The 23,234-nt window shown below is 40.3% G+C and overlaps 1 protein-coding gene across 1 annotated transcript in view; it reads left to right on the forward strand.

The window, feature by feature from the left end:
* The first annotated feature begins 194 nt into the window (after window positions 1–194).
* Window positions 195–23,234, forward strand: part of MPHOSPH8 (M-phase phosphoprotein 8) — a 26,905-nt gene continuing 3,865 nt past the window's right edge. Inside the window, exons 1-12 of the mRNA XM_048293549.1 lie at window positions 195–379; window positions 2,572–2,983; window positions 6,775–6,930; window positions 7,826–8,671; window positions 11,558–11,654; window positions 13,448–13,573; window positions 13,660–13,748; window positions 14,869–15,009; window positions 15,815–15,901; window positions 17,962–18,116; window positions 21,543–21,697; window positions 22,985–23,112. Coding sequence (XP_048149506.1) covers window positions 195–379; window positions 2,572–2,983; window positions 6,775–6,930; window positions 7,826–8,671; window positions 11,558–11,654; window positions 13,448–13,573; window positions 13,660–13,748; window positions 14,869–15,009; window positions 15,815–15,901; window positions 17,962–18,116; window positions 21,543–21,697; window positions 22,985–23,112 — 2,577 coding nt within the window. The remainder of the gene's footprint in view (window positions 380–2,571; window positions 2,984–6,774; window positions 6,931–7,825; window positions 8,672–11,557; window positions 11,655–13,447; window positions 13,574–13,659; window positions 13,749–14,868; window positions 15,010–15,814; window positions 15,902–17,961; window positions 18,117–21,542; window positions 21,698–22,984; window positions 23,113–23,234) is intronic.

Genomic DNA, 23,234 nt, shown 5'->3' on the forward strand with positions numbered 1-23,234 from the left:
ATTGTGTTTTATACTAGACCAAACACTAAAGCCTAATAACAAAACCAGACTAATTTTAATTTAATGGGCTTTTCACAGGTGTTCAATGAACACACTTGTCCTAGGGTGGACACTACATCTTCTAAATTAAGGAGCTGCACAGAGCAACACTTTGGTACTTTGTGATCTGAGGAAATGTAGTTGGAGACAGCACAATGGCTTGCACTGAGGGATCAAGTGACAAATGTTCTCAGCCTGCTCAGTCGTTCAGCTCACCCTTACGCGCCTTAGACAGCCCCGAGCTGCCCAGAGAGACGGCACGGGCAATCCAGCGACTCGGTGGCTCCGAAATGCAGCAAGTGATAGCTGTAAAGCCAATGTCAATAGCAGAAGCAAAGAGGTAGAAATACAGCTCAAGCTTGTGCTTCAGTCCTGTTTGTCTTACCCCTCCCGTCCCGAGAAAGAAACAGGAGCAGTTGTTAACAGAAAGAGAGCCAAGGCTAGAGAGGGCGGAGCCTGCTCGGCCCGTCTTTTATTCGGGGGAAGGGAAAGGGCAGAACTAGGGGTGGACCCGGGATAACCAGCCAATCGGACTCTGTTTCGGGGGAGTCCGAGTTACTTTCAGTTTTACCCGCGCTTGGAACAAAGGGGTTCAGAGCACATGGTTAAAACAAGTCTGGATTTGTCTGGCCAGTCCCGGGGCGGTGCTGCACCTCCGGGGCAGACAGCAGCAATCAAGTGTGTATGGAACATACTCCACACTTGTTTGTCCATCTCTTGAAAATATTCAGACGCAGGAGATTCCACAGTACCATAGGTAATGCCTTATACTGCCCTTGCAAATGAAGAATGCTCCCTAGCAGTTACACAGAAGTAAGAGGTTACTAAGGACAACTGCAGAATCTTTTTCATAGGGGTTTTCATGAGAATTTAAGCAAATGTGCTAAGGATGTAGTAGATACACTTGATCATGTAGAGGACATTGCCAAGAGGGATATCCTGATGTCCTTCTGTTTCTAAGGTGATCTGAATCCTTGTTCTCAAGATGGAAGAGATTGGCTCTTTTAGTAAAAATACAAAGGAAATATTTGTATTACACTTTGAGAAGAGCTGGATATGGGTTTCTTAAGAACTAGAAAGACTCCCTCATACAGACAATGATAAACTAGCTTCCAAATCTGCTGTTTAGTCTTTTCATGGTCAATTGCTCCATTACTAGAGTTACCTTAGAAAGCAAGTGCTGGCAAAAATATGAAGACTTTTTTTTTTTCTTCAGTACAGCTGTCACTCTTGCAACAATATATCCCGCATGGGTATGTATGTGTGGAAGGTACATATTCATGCTAAAACCCAAGTTTTGGTTCAGTGATGTGCGTTCTCTAAGGACCTGTTTCTGAGATACAATGTATTAACACACTCTGGCTCTAGCAAAAGGCAGTGGAATAAGCAAATAGTGTATGGTTTATTTGCTTTTTCTTACAAGACTTTTTTTCTCACTCCTACATGTTACATTAAAAAAAGCTACACTTGCCAATTACTTTTACATGCAAAATACTATGAAATTAAAAGCAGTTCTTTTTCCTTAGTAAGAAACCCTATCAATGCCACAGCAGGACCTTGTCCTGAGGTGGCCATGTACATCTTCCTTGTGCATTTCCCCAAAACCTCATCTAGCTGAGGGCAAAGAATACCTTTGATTCAACAAGTCCAAGTGGAAGATGCTGCATTTGGGTTGGGGCAATCCCAGGCATGAGTACAGACTGGGAGAAGAACTCTTTTAGAGCAGCCCTGCAAGGACTTGGTAGTGCTGGTGGATGAGAGGCTGGACATGAGCTGCCAATGTGCACTCACAGCCCAGAGAGCCAGAGGTGTCCTGGGCTGCATCCAAAGCAGCGTGGGGCAGCAGGGCCAGAGAGGGGATTCTGCCCCTCTGCTCTGCTCTGGTGAGACCCCACCTGCAGCGCTGCATCCAGCTCTGGGGTCCCAGCACAGGGAGGACACGGAGCTGTTGGAGCAAGTCCAGAGGAGGGACACCAGGATGGTTAGAGGGTTGGAGCAAACCTCTCCTATGAAGACAGGCTGAGAGAGTTGGGGTTGTTCAGCCTGGAAAAGGCTTCAGGGAGAGCTTATAGCACCTTCCTGTTCCTAGAGAGGGATTGTAAAAAAGAGGAGGAGTGACAGGCAGATAGTGATAGGGCAAGGGGGAATGCTTTTAAACTACAGAGGAGAGATTTAGACTCGATGTTAGGAAGGAATTCTTCACTGTGAGGGTGGTGAGGCACTGGCACAGGCTGCCCAGAGAAGCTGCGGATGCCGCACGGCTGGAAGTGTCCAAGGCCACAGAGAAGCTGCGGCTGCCCCATCCCTGGAGGTGTCCAAGGCCAGGTCGCAGAGGCTCCGAGCAGCCCCCCCCCGAGAGAGCAGCCCGCTCCCGAGGGAGCAGCCCCCCCCCGAGGGAGCAGCCCGCTCCCGAGGGAGCAGCCCCCCCCCGAGGGAGCAGCCCCCTCCCAAGGGAGCAGCCCGCTCCCGAGGGAGCTGTCCCCGCCCACGGCCGGGAGCCGCACCGTGACGGTCCCTGCGGCCCCCTCCGAGCCCCGCCCCGCGCGCGGAAGGCACGAGGCCCCGTGCGTCACGGGCTGCCGGCGCGGCGATTGGCTGGGGCGGCCCTGCCCCGCCCCCCGCGCCCGGCCGCGGATGTCGCAGCCGCTTTGCGCCATTGTCGTTTGAAACTCGGCCCAAGATGGCGGCGGCGGGCGGTAGCGGGGCCGAGGCGGCGGCGGCGGCCAGGCCGGAGGGGGCGGAGGGAGAGGAGGAGACGGCGGCGGCCGCTGCGGCGGAGGATGGGGAGGACGGGGAGGGAGACGGCGGCGGGGCGGGCAAAGCGGCGGGTGCTGCGGTAGCAGCCGGCGGGGAGGCTGGCGGCGGCGAGAGCGAGGAGGACGAGGAGGAGGAGGGGGAGGACGTGTTCGAGGTGGAGAAGATCCTTGACGTGAAGACCGAGGGGGTGAGTGCGCGGGTCTCTTACACTGGGCGAGGACCACGCGTAAAGAGTAATCCCGTTACAATTGCAATCTAAAATAGGCTGTGCACAGTGGTGCAAGGACGCTTTTTGTCCCTTACTCCAGATTCAATCTCGTCAGCCAAAGATATCTCTTTACTAAGTTGTTGGGGTTTGTCTGCATTGTTAAACTACTCTTGGCTCTTAGGGCTGAACTGCGCTGCTGTTTTGATGTGAAATGTTTTAGTGCAGAGATGGGCAGGGTTGACTATAACTGAGAACTTAGAGCTGTTTTCAAGGTATGTTGCCAGAGACTGTTCACTGGGTTACAAAACAGGGGAAGACCTCCTAAAATAAGAGTCTTCTTCTAATTAAAATAATAAGCTCTAGTGATCTTGTATTGTTTATACTGAAATACCAAACCTTAATTTGTTTATTTGAAAGCAACTTAGACTAGTTGAAGTTCTTGAAAAATTTTCCTAAACCTCAAATAGAAAAAATAATCATTATAGGGAGTTTTTATGATGTTGTGCCTGAAAGATTTTTATTTTAACTGTTTTATGTTTTTCATTTTAGGCTTCATTCTGGTACATGACATTATAAAGTTCTGTCAATTCCATGTAAAACATGAGAGTCTTGAAACCCTTAGGCTGGAGAACCTTCAGATCAGCACTGTCTTCGATATTTGTGATGTTATTAAATTGCACTTTAGCTGAAATATGTTGATGTCTTAAAATTATGTTATGCTCTCAGGGTAATACCGTATTTATAGCTTTGCTTGTGTGAAGTGTTGGTCAACATAAGTCAGACTTGAAAACAAGAGGATTTCTTCTTGTTTAATTTCGTTTTGTTTCGTTTAGTTTCTTTTTCCACCAACCCCCCCCTCCCCTCCCCCCCGCCAAGTGATGGAACCTAAAATCTGTAGGTTTAGGTGGTAGTGGTCGTGGTGGTGAGACATACCAATAAAGAGTACTGGAATACATCAAGTACCATCTCTTAAAAATGTCATTGGCACATGCTGGTAACAGGGTGTCCCTTTTCCATCCTCCTCCAAGCAGCCTGTTCTGCAGCACGTTCTGAGCTCTATGTGCTTGAGTTCTCCAGTGCAATGAGCTTCAGCACGTGGGTGTACCACCACATGTTGATTGTGGCTTTGTGGGTGAGCTCCAAATGCATCAGGTGCCCTCTCGGTTGCTCTGCAGCAGGGCCTGTGCTCCTGGGCTTCACAAGTGCAGGGCAAGGCAGGAACTTGTACCGAGTTCTAACTTCCAAAATGGCTGGGAAAAGCCATGTGGCACCACAGACTGAGTCAGCCACTGTCCAGCGTGGCATGAGGCGGGTCGGGTGTTCTGTGTTACACAACAGAAGTGACAGTCCTCGCACAGGGAAGCTCTTCTCACTCACAGTACTGGTGTTGCTGGGTCTGATAGTAGCGGTAGGAGGAGAGACAGCACTCCTGGGTTGGGATTGGGCTGGGGAGTTAGACCTGTGGATAAATAAAACATTAATGCGTCCTACTTAAGAGAACAAGCAGTGAAAGTTTGGAAATGTAGTCTCTCAGTGTATCTCAAAAGCCTTTTGTACTGCACCTCAGTTATAATAAAGCAACAGGCTCTGGTGCAAATTGTGATGTTCCCCAGTGGAAGTGGGAAACCTTAACTCTGATGTTTAATGATGTGGTAGTACTGCTTTTGATACAAACTGGATCTAGCCCATCACTAGTTTTCACAGAAGCTAGAGCAGTATAAAAATGCTGGGAAGCATTGTATTTTTTCTAAGGGATAACAGAGGAAAAAAATAACAATACTGAGTAAAAGTGTTGATAGGTGAGTGGAAGGCTGTGTCTCTTCAGTGTGCAAATCAGTATTTTCTGTTTTCACTTAAGCTGAAGTTTGTATAACTCTCCTAAGCTGCATCTTTCTGTCACTCTCCATGTATGGGATGTATTCATTCAACAGCCAAATGGTCTTGCATTAGCATTACACTTTATTTTATGCAGCTTTCTCAGTTAATGAAAAAAGGATTTGTAGCTCATTTTTTGCCTGAGTTACAAGGGTGCACCTAACTGCAGCTAGGAGAAGTCCTGCAGCTGAAATGGAATAATCCTGTGCCACCAGACAGGTGAGAGTCCAGCTGGCTAGGAAGTAGATTTGCAGGAAAGGAGCCGGGAGTCCCTACAGACAAGTAAGTTGAACATGAGTCAGCAGTTCTTGAGCAAAGAAGACCAGCAGCATCCAAGAGCGTAGCCAGAAGATCGAGGGAGATGCTTCTTCCTCTCTTCTCAGACTGCTGAGATGCATCCAGCGTAGTGTGTGAAGTTCTGAGCTCCCCAGGACAGAAGAGACATGCACATACCAGAGAGAAGGATAATGAAAACAGTTAGGGAGCTGAGAGCTGGATTTGCTTTGCCATAAGAAGAGAAGAATCAGGGGAGATCATTGTAATAGCTGTATCTATTTAACAGGAGGATGTAGAGAGGACAGAGTTACATCCTTCTCAGGGGTGCACAGGGAAAAGGTGAGACAGACAGTGGACACAAGGTGGAACACAGGGAAACCTGCATAGATACACTGACTGGCAGGTATGTGAGCAGCCTGATGCAGGCAGTCCTGCTTCGGGAGGGCGTTTTACTTGTTAGTTCTGGAGATCTCTTATAACCTAACACACTCTGTGACTGTAATAAGAAAGTTACTAGTTGCTTATTTCGTAAGTAACCCCTTTAGAAGAAAGAAAGAGGAGACAGGCAAATATGATTTTGAAAACTTAATTCCTAAATCAAGAGAGTAGGGCTAAGCTAAATTTTAAGAGAACTGTTAAACTAATGTGTTTGAATATAGGCTATTTATTTATTTAGATGTCTGTGAAGCAAAATACAGAAGATTGTAAATAGAGTTGGTTAGTTGGTTGCTAAAGTTTAGTGGCATGTATATACACTTGGTCAAAGGTTAATTATGCTCAGGCAAAAAATTTATGCATGTACATTTAACAGTAAGTGCCAAATGCAGTTCTTCTGAAGCTTTCTTTCTCCAGGCTTGGTTAGCACTGTAAGGTCTTTCAGAGCATTATCAGTCCATGTTTGAAAGAACGTGGTACTATTTTGCCTCTCCAGAGGTGCTTTCCTTAGTACATTTGCTTAAAAAAAATAATTTTTTAATGGTAAAGAACTTCCTAATCTAGTAGAAAAAACTAGATAGAAGCTACAAGGTGCAATTTTGTCCCTCAGTGAAGTTAAACACTGTTGAAACAATTGGTCTCAGATTTTTGTATGTAATCTTCTACCAAGATCTTTGTAACTCCACTGAGATGCACACGCAGATTTTTGTCTAGGTTTAACTTGATCTCATTGCCGGGGTTTTTTCCTAATTGTTGGTATTTCAGTTTATCAAAAATAGAATTGATTACAAATAAAGCATAAATTATGAATTCCAGTATAAAGCTTGGTGAATGGTGTTAATTCATTAGAAGTCTTAAGGGTTTATATCAAGTTATTCAGTAAAGAGAAAAAAATCAAGCTTGAAATTTTTATGGAAGAAATACCAAAACTTTTTAAAAAATAGTTTCACAAGTGTCAGAAAATCAATTTTGATAAAATGACTGGGAATTTATGATATGTACATTGCAGCTGTGGTTTTGAACAAATGTTACATACTGCAACTATTTTGGATAAAACTACTCCAACTACAGAGATACTAATTTCAATATACACAAAACTGTATATCCCCTGAGATCCTCAAGAACTGACTAGCTGATGCAATACTATGCTGTATTGTATTAAATGTTGTGGGTTTTTCTTACAGGGTAAAATTCTCTATAAAGTGCGGTGGAAAGGATACACCTCTGATGATGATACGTGGGAACCAGAGGTTCACTTGGAAGACTGCAAAGAAGTGCTGCTTGAATTCAGAAAAAAGATTGTGGATAATAAGCCTAAACCTGTTAAAAAAGACATACAGGTGTGTTTCAACTTTCAGTATCTTACACTGAAGACATAATCATTATCTAGACTCCGCTAATGAGAGGAGGGGAGAAGGGAAGGCATTTGAAATGTGGAATTAAGAAGACTTAAGGAGTCTCATCTAAAACTGTTTTGTTTCTTGGGAAACTTAATTTTGTTGTGGTTCTCTGGTAGGGATTTTTTTGTTGACAAGTTTGCTTGTAGACTTAATCTATTTAAACTTCATTTCCATTTTTAATGGGACTGTATAAGTAAAGTATGGTCATTTTAGTTTGTTTTTGACAACATAAATAACCCCCTTTCCCTACCCACATGCATATTGTCTTGTCACTGAAGCTGGGCACACTGTTCTAATCACCCTCCTGCTTTCTGTAGGAGATCAGTGAGGTTTTACATGTTAAGTTTGATAAGAGAGGCATGCAGAAAGATTAGTTGCCAGAGGGCAGAATATGGCTTTTTCTTTTCTTCTTTTTAACTGCTCAGTTAGTTTGAAAAAAGCAGTGTAAGGATCCTTTTTGAAAACTGATACTTTGCTTCTGGGAAACCTGTAGATAAATACTACAAAATCAGATCAATTATTTTTGATGTAAAATTGCTAAGATTTAGTTCTGTTCTGGAATCTGGTTGTTGGATGTATAATTGGTTTAGTTGAATTGTTTGTGTACTGATTCTCATCCAAGCAGTTAGTAATGTAATTTAGGTAAGTAAGCTAGAATTGTATTATCCCATTCTGCAATTTGGCAATGATGAATGACCTTGGCAGGGATCAAAATATTAAAGTGCTTAAAAATTTACTTTCCCAAGCATGACCACTACCATTTTTGTATACTTTGTATCAAAGTGATAGTTTATTGGGGAAGGAAAAACTTTAATTTTTTTTCTTTATCTTTTAGAAACTATCTCTAAATGATGATATATTTGAAGCAGAGTCTGACAGTGACTGGCAAAGTGAAACAAAAGATGATGTTTCACCAAAGAAGAAAAAGAAGAAGTCAAAAGATGGAGAGGATAAAGGTTCAGATGACCTGAAGAAGAAGAAATCTAAGTCTGCAAAACTCAAGGAAAAACCTAGAACAGAATGTGAAAATGCCTCAGATACTTTGGTTTTAGATTCAAAGCCAAAAAAAAGGACTTTAGAAACCAAGGAGGATTCAAAGGACCCAAAGAAGCAAAGGAAAGAAGATGCTAAAGAAAACAAGAAAAAGAAGGGAGAAGTTAAAGATGTAAAAATAAAACCTAAAGAAGATTCTAAAGAAAATAAAAAAACACAGAAGGAGAAGCATGGAGATGTTCAGTTTGACTCAGAATCAAGCACTGTAGATGATACATTTTATCAAGGAACTGATAATGAAAATTCAAACTTAAATTCTGAAAATAAAGATGAGAAACAAAAGGTAGTAAGTGGAGAAGAGAGATTAGAACAAGAAATTGATGAAAAAGATCCCATTACTGATAAATGTCTTGATGGATCAGCAAGTAATGAAGATGATAGTGTTGATGCTAGGGTTAAAAGAAAGAAGAAAAAAGTTCAGAAAGCAGAAGACTATAGAGAAGAAGGTGGAAAAGCAGAAATTCAGGGTAGTTATTTAGAGAAGAGGAGCATGCACAAAAAGCAAACAGGTCAAGAAAAAGTACCAGGAGAGTTGGAGAAGGTGTCACCTGCTCCTTCACCAGTGCAGAAGGGTTTGAAATTGAGCACTGATGAAAGGGTGTGTAAGCCCATTGATTCACCTGGAGAGGTAAGCACAGGGTGTTAGGGTTGGGGCTGGGGATAAAATCAGTCATCTTCGAGGTACAGATACCTCAAACCCTGACTGTTCATGATGGTAAAGAGAAAAGTAAAAATTGGAAAGGTACTGAGGTGCATGATCTTAACCCACTGCACAGTGTATAACAGAGACTGGAAAATTTCTGGATTCTGAACATTCCTAAAGCATTCCCCCCTTTAGAGAGGAGGGCATATTTAAATGGGAAAGGATAAATTTCTTCTGTTTACTATGCCATCTTGGAATGAAATTTCTTGTTCTTCCAAGGCATGCTGTTGGTTTTAGCTCTGTTCATGCCCACCTTCAGGAGTTTCCTCATTTGGCTTTTTTCTGCTTGTGTAGTAAGACAGAACAGCATTGCTCTTGCAAAACTTGCTCTCTCAGATGGCAGCCAGTCCATTAGGGCCTACATGTGGTAGCACCTACCTGAGAACTGGAGTGCTGAAACCACTTCTAAGCCCAGGTCTCCCAGATAATTGTGCAGCAGGCTTGCCTTGTTAGAATTCCTGGAGAGCTTATAGAAAATGCTTAGTTTCATGACATGGTTTCATATTAAATAGAAATGCTGTATCTGTTGTAAGAAATGAGGTAAGCAAATACCAGCATATTTATTTTTCCTTCTTTAATGCAGTAGTGTTTTAAGAAAAGCAGTACTATAAAGGCAAAAGAAAAAAATTATGACAAAAATAAACATTTTTTGTAATGTTTCTGGGAATATAATTTCTTTCAGCTGCTTCAGACTGTTCTAATACAGTTTGCAGTTCGTAAAACATTGCTTGCTCAGAGCAACCATGTTCTGATTTAACAGAATTGCAGCCAAAACACCTTGATACTTACTGGCCTATATCCCACTTCTGAAACCATAATTCCATGGTAGAAAGTTTCTTCTGCAGGTTCAGCAGTGGTCCTCTGCTTATGATTGTTGTGTGTGTGGAGTAGGTCACCTTAAATAAGTTATTTTGGGGATAGAGTATTACATGGCTTAATCTCAGAGTAGAGCTACACAAAAGAGTGTTTTTGGAGGATCTTAGTGGTGAAAGCTCTGGAAAACAAGGAATTACTCTGAGGCACAGGCCAGTGTCAGAGGCTATTTAATTAGTTGAAGTGGTATGGTCCTTTATTACCCAAATATTTTACTTATAGTTTGAGGCTATAGTGTTTGTAAGAGAGAGAGAGAAGAATAGGAAAAATCTTTGGAATTCTGTTCTGTTTACCAGTGGTATAAAAAAATCCTGCCACCTTGACCATGAATAAATCAACAGCAGAAGAAAGGGGGTTTGCTTATGGCTCTTCAGTCAGCATTCTCAGTAATGTGTCTCTATGCTTTTTTTATGGTTGTGCTCCATGGAAGGTCGTGCTCTGAGGTACCAGGGAAGTGTAGAAGGCATTCTGCTCCTCGCTTCTTTTGAGTGTAGAAGGCTTAAACAGTGTTTTCTGTAACTGGTTAGTTATTCTCTGGAGCAGCTGTGGACTTACATGGTGGGTTTGGTGGAGAGTTCAGCAGGGGTTTCTTTGTTCACTGAATTGTTGGCCCAAGCAGATGATATCTTTCAAAGAAAGTCGTCATGTATATTTCAGGTAGTTGTCTTTCCTTATGCAACGCTGCTTATAGAGCAGCAACCATGTCAATTTATAACACAGTCTTTTCTGTTTGGGGTCAGTTTGCATGCTGAACCATTCCTTCCATTTCATTTACCCCAAAAAATAAATGCGTACATTGTGCATCTGATCTGTATTAGAAATCTGAAATAGAATTCAGGATTACTGATTTTAACAGCCCACTGTAGCAAATACCTGGTAGTCCCTTTAATCAGTTATGGATTTCCTCTTAAATACTGAGCATCTGCCAGGATTGACAGCTGTCTGTGTTAGCATTAATCACGTCAGCTATCAAAAGCCGAGGTTTGTGGAGGAAAGGGAGGCGGTGAGGAAAACAATGAAATGTCTCAGCTCTGCTAAAACCTAATGATACACCCAATTAATCTGTTTTAATTAAGGTTTTTCCTGTGTCAGAGAGATGGTAGCATATATGTAAATTTTTGTGAGGACTTCTTTTGGGGCGGTTTTTCAGAGAGCCAGTGCTGTTCCCTGTGCCAGGTTAGTGTCCAACCTACTCGGCAGTAAATTTGCTGTCTGAGTGGAGAGAGAAGATTACAGGAGGAGAAGGGTAGACTTTGGTAGAGACAGTTGAATTCCATTTTGGCAAATTTGATTATATATCTACATCTACAGTAAAGTTCTTCTGTGATACTAGATATTGCTAAGCTTTGACTTCTGCATGGATATCATGAGTTTGGGTGGATTTTGCTGAATGTCTGTTTTTCACAAATTACTGTTGCCATGGTGTTCTTTGTAAGTTGGAAAGCTTGGAACCTTTTGTGTCCAAATGTCAAGTTTTTTCAGTTGAGGTTCAAGTCAATGCTGTCATAATGCTTCAAATATGGTGCCACAAAATTGTTAAATACTTTGAAATAATTACATTCTTCTTATTCAGGTTCAGTATTTGGAACAAATGAGAAGTTCATCATTTTGAATTTCCTTCAAAAGTGCTGTTTTTGGCATATCTGCAGCTCTTCCATAAAGCAACTTGAATGGCTGGGATGCAGTAAAAATATGAATTGAAGTAACTGTGTTCAGGAAATAATACCTCTTCTGTTAGGGAAGAAGCCTTCACAGACTTAACTCCTGACTCACCTGTTTAATTCTCAGGAATGTCTACAAGTCTGTTACATACAGTAGTAGTAATTGTATTGATAGTAGTTATTCATTGTAAATATACTTTGTTGTTAGAGTGGTGAAAGGAGTTTATTTTCCATTTTTTCTCTACCACTGAAATTTGATCTTTGTTCTCAATTTTAGGAAAAAGAAGTAAAGAAAACTGAAATGAAAGAAAAATCTCAAAAAAAAGAATCTGAAAAAGAAGAAAAAAGCAGAAAAGAACAGAAGGGCCTAAAAAGTAAGTGTTAACTGCTTAAAACGGAGCAGGGAATGACTCTTCAGGGCATTCTCTTCCTATTTCTACAGGGTATTGTATAGGTTTGTAACACATACACACACACACCCACACACACCCACCCCCTGAAATAAGGACTTGTGCTTTTATTTTAGGAAGCAAAAGTCTTCTGGTTAATGGCTTTGCTAATATATGCTTCATGAGAATGTTAATATATGCTTCATGTATGAAGTATGGAAGTATATAGAAGTCTGACATTTTTGTAGACAAGTCAAGATTTCACCCTTTCTAAATTAATATTGACAACTGTGCTTCTCTGGCATGTAATAGTAACCCTTTTTTTTTTTTTTTAGAGGAATTCGTCCAACTATTGACTATTTTCAGAAGTGTGCTGACAATATTATGCATATCTAGTGTTTCTGTTCAGGAAAACTGGAGAGGTTCCCATCAGACAAACTTCTTGCCTCCTGCTCTAGCCACAAGGATGAGTTATATTATACAACCTGTAAAATATCACCAGAACTGGATTATTTGATACACAGTGAAAAATGTCTACGTTCTGTTTCTATCCCTGATAGTATAATGGATTGTTAGCATTACTGCTCTTGATCTCAGAACAAATCTGGATTACTTTCTTCAGGATAAATTCCTTCACTAGTTTGATGAGGATGAGCTGAGGAAAACTAGGTAGCTGCACCTTTGATAATTATGAATGGATATAGAAGGTGCTATGATACTTCAAACAGCTATTGCTAGAGAAACACCTTTCTCTGAAAGTGGCATAGATTGTTTATTAATCATTGTTGTTAATGATTGGTTCTCTGCAGCACTTGTCCTTTGTGTGGTCATCACAGATACACTGAACCATTTTTTAGAAGTAGTAATTTATGCATAATTCTAGGCTGCATTTCTTAAAAGGAAGATGGTACCGTGTTGAAAGCAGTCAGAACTCAGATTTGCCAGGCTAGGTGGAGGTGGACTAACTCTCCCTGACTTTTGTCTTATGTTAAGCTTGCTCCTGTGCTCCAATACTTACAGAAGGAGAACTGATCTCTTTTAGATGGATGCTGGTCATTTACTTAAATTTTGTTATGTAATAGTTGTTAGTGGCTCAAGTAATCACTCTTGGTAACTGTCTTAATATTCTAGGAATTAAGGACATCAGAAGTACACTTGAGTTGTTTAATGTAGTTTCAGAAAAAAAAAGTGAATATTTTGAGAATAACTGCAAAAGAGAAGACTCTTTGCTAGAATATAAATTCATAGAAGAATTAAAAGAGCAAGGTGTACAAGGAAGGAGAAATAAAAGAGATGAAACAGACACATGGAGTTGCATTACTGCAGAAGGTGATTGAGAAGTAGTGGATTTGTGTCAAATGGAGAACACTGGTAGTTGAGATTTTCTGCATTCCTTCTTGCATCTCTAGTGCTCCAGTTCTTGCCTCTGCAGGGGGTGAAATGAAGTTTTCTTTTGAAACTCACTGATACCTTTTCAGTGTGTTTCTGGTGTTTATGCTACTACAGTGATGGAGTGTTCACCTTCCCTTAATCACTTCAGCCTTATTTATTACAACAAATGAACAGTTTCTTTCAAGTAAAAGCATTTTATGTTTGTTTGTAATATAGCCTTTGTTGCTGAGAACCATTCCATGCTGGCTGCCAGAGTTCTTTTGAATGAAAAGTAGCAGCAGTAATATGTTAAGCTGCTGATCATTGAAGCAAGGGCAAGCTTGAAAATTTGCAATTTGTTACTTATTTTACATTTTTTTTCTTCCACAAAATCTAATACATAATAGATGGCAAGCAGCAAGTCCTAAGTTTGGGTATGGACATGCAGTTAGAATGGCTGACACTAGAAGAATTCCAGAAGCATCTTGATGGAGAAGATGAGAATCATGTATCAACAGAACCAATATCAAGTAGTGAGTATTTTCTGGGAAGAGGGGGTATTTCTTAGCTGACATTTCAAAGGGAAATATCCTATAATAGCATTGAATTTATTTTCTAGCTCTCCTGAGAGATGCTGTTAAAAGTGGAGACTACATGACAGTGAAAATGGCGCTTTCTTCAAATAAAGAATATAATCTGGATCAAGAGGTAATTTTTCTGCAGTAGAAGTATTGGAAGACAGTAGGAGGGAAGAATACAAATTTTGATTTGTTTGAAAAGCTTTCCCCTCTTCTGTTGTAGCAGAATTCCATCTCACCTAGGTAAAAAAGCACAAGGTGTCAAAAAGTAGTAGAGACTTGGAAGTTTCAGTATTTGTTATACATTTCTTCCAAGAAAAAATGAAATTTGATAGAACCATCCGAGTAGCTTTCCAGGTATCTTGCCTGGTGTATTTAACTGACTAAATGTGGAACTATGCATGCTATAAGGAACAGTGAACATCAGTTCAAGTGGCTGAATTGCATAAAACATTATACATGGGAAACAAAACTCTAAAAACCCCCAAAAACCTGGAAGTTGTTTGACACACAGGGACCACTTCACTTTATAATTAGTTTTCTGCCAATTTGTCATCAGCTGTGTTCTTACTGGGTTTACTTTCAAGGATCTATTTTCCTGTTAAATAGTACTCTAGTTCCATTTTTGAGTTTTAAAATCTCCAGTAGCAGTATTTTCACTGGTGATCTTGGGTAGTTGTATTACGTAGTGTTTTGAGAACTCCACATTGTGCTAAGACTTATGTAGCATAGTAGGGAAAATGCCAAAGGAACTACTGAGGCTAGCATGTGTTCTGTGAGTTGTAAGGTCTGGTGAAAAATGCAGGAATGAGTGAGGAGACTGGCTGCACAAACTGTCTTTGCACTTACACTGAGAAAATCAAAAAGCAGTGTTGTGGGAGCAGCTGACTTGAGCCATAGTGGTTTTTCTGCAGGGGTGCTGACTTCTATTTTCCATGGTCTTGCTGTCTTCCCCACCCTCAAATACCTTACAGCTTTTCTTCCTGCTTCATTCTGGGTTTCCTGCTTCTTGTTCTGGTCCTCCAAATGTTACAGATTTTGCAGATAATGGAGCTCGGAGTGTGAGACCTGCAGACCAGAGAAGTGGGAGGTGATAGTTTGCTCGTATCTGGCAGCCATGTATGTGTGAATTCTTCTGCCAGGGAGGGAAATCTTTGTGAAACCTTTTGATGCGCTTATAGTTTTTGTCTTGCAGCTTTGATTTATCTTGACGTATTTGCTTTTTTTCATGGCAATGATTCTTGTTCCAGGATGCAAGTGGAATGACCCTGGTAATGCTTGCTGCTGCTGGAGGGCACGATGACCTTCTGCGGGTGCTAATCAGGAAAGGAGCTAAAGTTAATGGTAGACAGAAAAATGGAACAACTGCATTGATACATGCAGCTGAAAAGGTTGGCTTGGTTATTGTTGTATTTGGGGTTCTGGGGTCTTTTACTTACGTTTAAAGGTGGTACACAGTTTTTTACCTTTGGATGATGCCTAAAAAGTAGTTAGCAACATACAACAGGGTGACCTTAAATGGCATAATTTCAGCAGCTGTGGTTATTGTAGTGTAAATAAGTTCTGATCACAAACCATGCCCTGAGCGGAGAATATCATAGGAGGAAAAGTGGAGGCAGAGGGTATCTCTGAATTTTTTGTCTGTTTGTTCTTGTGCTAGAATTGCGTGTTATGGTATCTGGCTATACAGAATCCAAACTGGATAGACTTAGAAAGAAAATCTCTGATTAAACAGGGTTTGCTATTTTAAAGCAATTGGGCAGTGGATCCCACAGAGTGCAATCTCTTCCCAAACTAAGACCAGCTAAACCAGTAAGTTAGAGCAAGTCAGGGTTTCATGAGAGCACTCTTCTGTTCAGGTTGGTCCATGTGCTTCCCCATGTACAGGAGATAGAAGGCCAGAAGGGAGCCTCATTCCAGTTTGGTGGCAGGTGCAAATACACTGCTTCCTTCTTGTGATGTTTGTTATTGCAAGATTTAGAAAAAAAGTAAGAATTGTAAACAATTACGGCCATCCACTTGCCTAAGTCTGAACTGCTCTTATTAGCCATGGGAGAGAACAGTGTTAATTGTGTCATGACTCATGTTTTGCATTCTATGGATGAATTTTAAGTAAATGTCATTTTACATTCTGAAACAAAATCAGAATATTTTTTATTTACTTGTGTTGTGGTTTTGGTTTGTTTTTTTCCCCAGAATTTTCTAACAACGGTAGCTATTCTTCTGGAAGCTGGAGCATATGTGAACATGCAGCAGAGCAGTGGTGAAACTGCCTTAATGAAGGTAAATTCCGTGTTTGTCCTTACATGGTTTAACAGTAATACTTTTGCCAAACTAAAAACGTCTTTGTAGAATTCATTTCAGGAACACGTACCATATTTGAAATAAAAATACTATTCATAGTTACTCTAAGCAGAGTTTTAATCCATTCCTTTAAGGTACTGTAATATCTAAACAATAAACACAGATGCCTTCAGCATGCAGTGGCTCATCATCCTGTTCCGTTGTTTGGCTCAGAGAAATGCAGATGTGGTCTTCCAGCTGAGATAATGAGATTGTCAGTAGGAAGAGAGAAATTCCAGAAAGGAAAATCTTTCACTTGTGTGTTACTGTGATTGACACTTGCTGTTTTATTGCAGGCCAAAAATAAAATAGCCAATTTGCAGTCTAATTCCCAGTGCCTGTTCTGCACCATTACTCCCCCAGTCACAAAGGAAATTTTGATTTTTTTGTTTTTAAATTTTGTTGTAACAGGAAAATTCTAATACTCTTAAAACAGTCTGTGCTTTTAATATTTTTTTCTTTATGTCAATGAATTTCACCAAAGTTCCCCTTTGGATAAACTTGCTGTATTTATTTGTAGGCTGTTAGTGTAGTTTGTTTGCCAAAGAGGTTACAGAAGCTTTCCTGCCCAGACAATGTGGTATTGTTTCTGTTCTGCCTTCTGTAAGGCTTAACAAGTGTGGGGATTTTGCATTTTCTCTGAAGACAAGAACTCACTTGTGGTTTCCTCAGCCACTTCAATCCAAAATCTCTTCATAGTTTGACTACTTCCATGAACTTCAGTCTTGACCTTCATTGTTTTTAAAGTTTTTAATAGTCTTTGATGCACAGTTATACAAACTGACTAGCAGCCTACAGTGACTTATTCCAGGTGTTTGTTTTGTGATGTAGATACAGAGAATAGGATCTTCATGTCCAGTAACTAAAGGTACAGCAATTGTGAAAACTTAGAAGTGTATAAACACTGGACCATTGAATGTAAGCTCTTAGTAGGGCATGCCAAATAAAATACCTTGCTAGAAAGCATAGGAAAAAAAACCAAACAAAAGAACACCAAGTAGAAGGTTAGCTCTCTGTGGATAAACATATCAGTGTGTTTATCAAGTCACTCTTATTTAACCTTAGGAGTTTTCTCATACTTTTCTTACCAGAGAAAAAAAAATCTTAACACTCAATTCCTTTTTGTCAGGTGGTGTGAGATTTTTCTGGGTTTTTTGGTTTGAGGACAACAGGTGGGTTGTTCTATTTATGGAAGCTTATGGATTGAAGGCACAGATCAAAGTTCAGAGCAGAGATAAATTTCAGAAGCTGACTTTTGAAAGGCCTCACAAAGATAAAAATGTTGTATCTCTTGTGCCTTTCCCTAATTTGTCTGCATGAAGTATTTGAAAACAAGTGACCAAGAGTGTGTTTGCATTCTTCAAAGTAAAACTTTTTTTAGATTTTCCTGGGCTTTTGTAAGTCTTTGGTTGATGTGCCCTGAAATTCTTGCTGTAAGTAACAGGGAACAGCCTTGAACATTTGCACAGAGGATAACAGTGGCTGTCTGACATAGCTACACACCAGTCTGGGACAGATTCTGTAAATATACTGCATACCCAGAGTACCATTTTAAACTGAGATGCATAGAAAAACAGACACTTGGAAATGTTACTTTAGTAATTTCTAAATAGTTCTACAAAAACATACTTACTCAGGTAAACAATTGCAAGAAAATGTACAGTTACTGAACTCCAGCAGATCAGATGTTTTCACACAACTTTGGGGTTTGCTTTGTAATTTTTTTTTTTCTAATTATGTCTGCTTGGTAATCCTGAGTGTTGCTGCTTCTGTAGGATTGGGTCTGTAGTATTGCCTGGATAAAGATAAAATATTTATGGAGTGTGTTCCTGAGTTTCAAGTTGTGTTACCATTCACAGAGCAAATAGTTAATAGTTCTGAATTGTAACAAAGTTTGAATTTTAATTCACTTCTGCAGTTCTTCTTACTCTCACGTTATGCTCTGTTCTGATGGGTTTATCACTGTTTTCTGTCCTTGCACCTTCTCCCTTTCCACACAGGCCTGTAAAAGAGGGAATTCTGATATAGTGCGGCTCATGATTGAAAGCGGAGCTGACTGCAACATTTTGTCCAAGCATCAGAACAGTGCCATGCATTTTGCTAAACAGTGCAATAACGTACTGGTATATGAGCAGCTCAAGAGCCACTTGGAAACGTGAGTAAACTGTACTTGGAAGTTTGTTCTGCTGAAGTTTGCAATACTAGGCATGTCATAATTTTGGTTTAAGTCAAGGAAAAGAGGGGAAAATGTCAGGAAAGAAAACAGATCTGATTTGGGCAGAAAGCTAACTAACAAATCATGTGAAATCAAAATCATGTGAGCTAACAGAATTGGCATACACGTGCTCAACCACTGAGTAATAGTATGGAAAGGAGAAAAAGGTAATTCCTAGAAGTGAAAGATTCCTTTAACTAAAGGTACAGCAGTCATGAAAACTTACAAGTGTATAAACACTGGACCATTGAATGTAAGCTCTTAGTAGGGCATGCCAAATAAAATACCTTGCTAGAAAGCATAGGAAAAAAATCAAACAAAAGAACACCAAGTACAAACACCATGAAAAGTCTGTGCAGGCGGTTGTGATGTCGTTGGACCTTTAAACGTCAACTGTGAGCTGAAAGTGCTAGGGATAAAGCTTCCATACCAGTAGATGATGGAAATCACCATCATCATCATCATGCAGAATGGCTGAAGAGCAGTGCATGGTATGTGACATGTGAAGTGTTCATGTCATATGGTCATGTGAAAATACACTGAGCTAAACTAAGACATACAGAGAAGGAGCAAGCTCTTCAGATATCCATTTGGAGGAATACTGATAGTTAATGTATATGGGCAGAAAATGATAACCAGCAATCTTGAAATTTGGAGAAGACTCAGGGAGGGTCTCAGGGGCAGGTGAGATTCTGCCATGAATGCATAGTTAATGCTGGAAGAACACTGTCTCAGTGCAAGATTTCTTTCTTGTTTCATCATAATTTAGTCCTAATGATTCATCTATGTAATCTAAGACAATCTATGAAGTAGTTTGTAGTCCAAGCTTATTCTCTTCCAGTGTATAGAAAGCCCTGGCTGTTTTCTACCTCAGATCTCCTGTGCTTCCCATGAGCTGACTTCTTAAATCTGTCTTTACAGAAACTGCCTTGTAATGGTCAATGTGTATCAGTCAAAAAACACCTGAAGCGACAGGGTGAAGGGGATGGAGTCAGGTTGTTTTTAGTGGTTCCCAGTGATTGGACAAGGGGCAATGGACACAAACTGGAACACAGGAGGCTACATTCTGAGTGTCAGGAAATACAATACCCTGTTGAGGGTGATGGAGCACTGGCACAGGCTGCTCAGAGAGGTTGTCAGGTCCTTGGAAACTTTTTAAAGATATCTGGACATCATGAGGTTTCTGTTAGCCCACTTGTCACACCTGTCAAGGTATGTTGTGGATGACAGAAATACACCAGAGGGTCTCAGCCACCCCTCCCAGTTTTGTCTGATCTGCCAGTGTGCTGAGGGTTCGCTGCACCATCTTCCAGGTCATTAATTAAGGTGTTAAACAGGACCAGACCCAGCATTGATCGTGGGGGTGCACCAGCAGCGATTGGCTTCCAGCTAGATTTTGTGCTGCTGATTTTTGCTGAAGTAACATGTTTGGATCCAGTTTCATACCAGGAGGAAAGTATTATGATGCCAGTGTTTTTAGTGCCATGTAAGGTTTGTTGATACTGTAGATCACTGTATCAAACTTCTGTCATGAGCAGATGAACACTTAAGGAATGTTTTTCTCTTGTAGAAGGCTAAAAGGAAAAACAAAAGTGCTAAAAGCATAAAGCCTAATAATTACTTTTCAGACACAGGAAACTTCTTAAAGTGAGCAGGGGCAGCTGAAGTGGGTGAATGGAGTATGCTCATTCTTGCTCAGGGAAGCAAATCACGACTTGTTAGTTAAGATGTTGAAGGTAACAGCAAGCATTCAGATAAGTGATCTGGTGTCTGCTGTTCAGTGTAGTGAGACTTTGTCACTCATTCACTATTTGATGCCTTTTCTGGTTTGTTTCCTATGTGACATCTGCCACCTTTAGTTTTGGCTAATCCAAATAATGAGGTTTCAGAAGATCTTGACCATGTAATTTTGCCAGTGAAGTGGCAGTTGAAATTAAATATTGATGAATGCAAATTGATGTCCAGGGGGTACCACTGTGCTGATGTGAACTATACAGGGAGTAACACAGCTCTTGCTAATTCAGGAAGCTTTTAGACTCATTACCTGAGCATACCAGTTTAGTGCTTTTTGTCAGTTGGAAAGGAGGACAATATAGTAGTAGTGGAACTGAAAATAAAATGCTTAAAAGATCAAAATCTAAAATCAGAAAACAACAACAGAAAATAACCCAAAGCCATGAGACAGGTTCTGCAGGACATTCTACTAAATGATCTAGTGATAGGTTTGAAGTGGAGGAATATTTTTGCACAGCAAAACTGAATCATGGGTCTCGTTGCAGAATGCTGTGGTCACAAATACATGGGATTTTAGAAGGGATTAAGTAGATCTAAGGAGATGTGATTTGGCTGCAGTTTCTAGTTTTGGATGGCTCTTAATCAGATTGCTGGAAAATAGGACAGTGTACCAAAAAAGGACTGTTTAATTTCTCATCTTTAATAGGGCTTTGTCAAGCATCTGGAAAATAGGCTCTGTGGGCTTTGGGGCTTGCTTTGGCATGGCAGTTCTTGCTGTTTCTTTCCAGTGAAACACCAAAGTTTTAGATTCTGCAGATGATAGTCTCAGTTAGCAGGGCAGGGAGGTGTGCTCTGAATAAGAACTGAAAAAGCTACAAAGCTGCCACAGGCGGGACCTTTGCTGTGCTAAAACATGTAAAACCCATTTCTGACAAAACAGCTTTCTGAAGAGGATTACTGAGTAACCTGCCTGCAAAGGTGCCAGACCCCAGTGGGAAATGTGGTCTCTCTTTGAAGGCTGGGCTGCTTGTTTCCCCTGCCTCCCTAACCCCCCCAAAAAACAAACAAACCCCCCACTTCGCCTGTTTTAGTTGGTAGTATTGCTACTTTTTCACCGTGTTATTCACAGAATTTAACTGGGAACTGCATTTTTCCAGTAGTATTGCCAGTAAAATTATACAGGGATGTACTTCTTTATTTTTATGTTGTACTTGCAGGCAGATTGATAATTCAGTCAGGCTGGGAAAGTGGTGATGTTTGTTCACCCACCAGGTATATATTGATGTTTCTGGGATATCTTTCCTTATAAAAAGCCTTCAAAATATGTGGCTAGTTAGATTCTTTTTTTTAATCTACTGTAGTGCATTTGTATTAATATTTTATTTTTTTGGACCCAGTAGTTGAATTTCACAAACAGATTGTTGATAAATTATTTTATTAACAAAATATTGGGACCTCTGGTTCATCTATGCATCAATGCTAGTGATGAAGACATTCATTCCTGAAAATCAGGAATCTAAAAGGGTCATCTGGAATCCTTTTTTTATGTGTGTGTGTGAGCTCTCACCAAGCCTATGTCTGGTAAAACAATTTACTGTGTGAACCACAGGCCTCACTTGTTTGGTCTTTCAGACTCTTAAAAGTAGCAGAAGATACCATCAGGAGTTATTTTGAAGCCCGCCTTGCTTTGCTGGAGCCAGTGTTCCCAATTGCGTGTCATCGTCTCTGTGAAGGGCCAGACTTTTCTATGGATTTTAACTATAAACCTCCACAAAACGTGCCAGAAGGTAGGGAAGGGTTTGTTGTGGTGGTGGGGGTTTTGTTTGTTTAAAAGAGGTAGAACAATATATTTAAAGCCTGTCTTAAATTATCTCCTATGCAAAATTATTTTTGTATGAGTTTGCAGTACATGACATTAAGAATGCCTAATTTTGGAGCATAGGGAGAGCAATTGTATTTTGATGTATTATGGGTAGGGTTTGTGTGTATTTTTTTTTAAACTTTTTTTTAATTGCCATGTACAGAGTGTCAGCTTCTTTCTGTTCATGGGTTACATTAGCTCAGTGACAGGCATTACAGGAAAGGAGTGCTTTACCTTTACCTTAGAATTAATGATTCAGGAAAATCTAGGCTTACTAGATGAATAGAGAAAATCTTGTTGTGGACCCTTTTGTTTTGTAGACAGTAGGTCATGTCCTGGAGGCTTGGAATGTAGCTCCAGCACTGCCCTGAGACAAATGCAGCCTAGAAATAATAGGAAAAGGAAGCAGCTGCAATCAACTTAGTTTTGCCCACAAACCCTTTGAAAAGGCTGGGAATCAAATTCCCAAGGTATTTGGGAATGTTTCTTTATTCTTCCAGGAATTCAGATGCTATTCTCTGCTGCTTGGCTTAGCTAAAAGTCATTTTTGATGAGTATGTCAGGGAAATACCTACTGATACTGATCTTTCTTGAAGTGATAAATCAGTGTGACTATTAGAATCCACTTAAACTAAGATTGAAAGTGGTTATGTCTGCTCAGTTTTCTGGTTTTTCAGAGTTTTTGGGTAAGTCTTCCAGTTCTTGATTATAGGTATCTCATCTTACAGAATTAAGAAACTTCATGTAAGTTTACGTATTAAAATGAAGCATTTGTGGGTAGTTAAAGTTGCTGCTTATTGAATTTCAGTGCATTTCATAAAGATCTGTAATTGACTTGTCTCAGTTGTCTATTCTCTTGACTAGACCCAAACCACACTAAATTCCGTAACTCTCTTTGGGTAAATCCGAGACCACAGAAGTGAACTGTGCTGAGGATTGCTGTTTCTATTTTGCAGTCCTTTCTAATAGCCACATTAAATTATTTCTGCTGCCAAAAGTCCTTAACTTGGTGGCCAAGCCAAGTTTTCTGGATCCACTGCCTTGGGAAATGGGATTTTTGCATGTTCGTTTGTTTATATATATATATATATATACACCATGTAACGGTTTTTATGTATATGTATGTGTGCCTGTCTTCAAAGGTCCAGTGTAGGCAGTTCTAAATACTGTATCTCATTTCAAATTCATGTGACTGAACTGCCTTCCCTTTCAGGATCTGGAATTCTTCTCTTTATTTTCCATTCAAATTTCTTTGGTAAAGAAGTTGTTGCTCGGCTCTGTGGACCATGCAGTGTACAAGCTGTGGTTTTAAACGACAAATTCCAGCTCCCTGTATTTTTGGTAAATCTTTTCATATAACTGATTGACTGTAAAACTGCTTCATTAAGTCTTCCTGGAGCAGCTTGGGAAATCTCAGTGCCGTAATTTGAATTTACAGTATTGTGATGAAGCATATTTTTTAT

Source organism: Corvus hawaiiensis, chromosome 2, assembly GCF_020740725.1.
Source record: "Corvus hawaiiensis isolate bCorHaw1 chromosome 2, bCorHaw1.pri.cur, whole genome shotgun sequence".
In the NCBI taxonomy this organism is placed as follows: domain Eukaryota; kingdom Metazoa; phylum Chordata; class Aves; order Passeriformes; family Corvidae; genus Corvus; species Corvus hawaiiensis.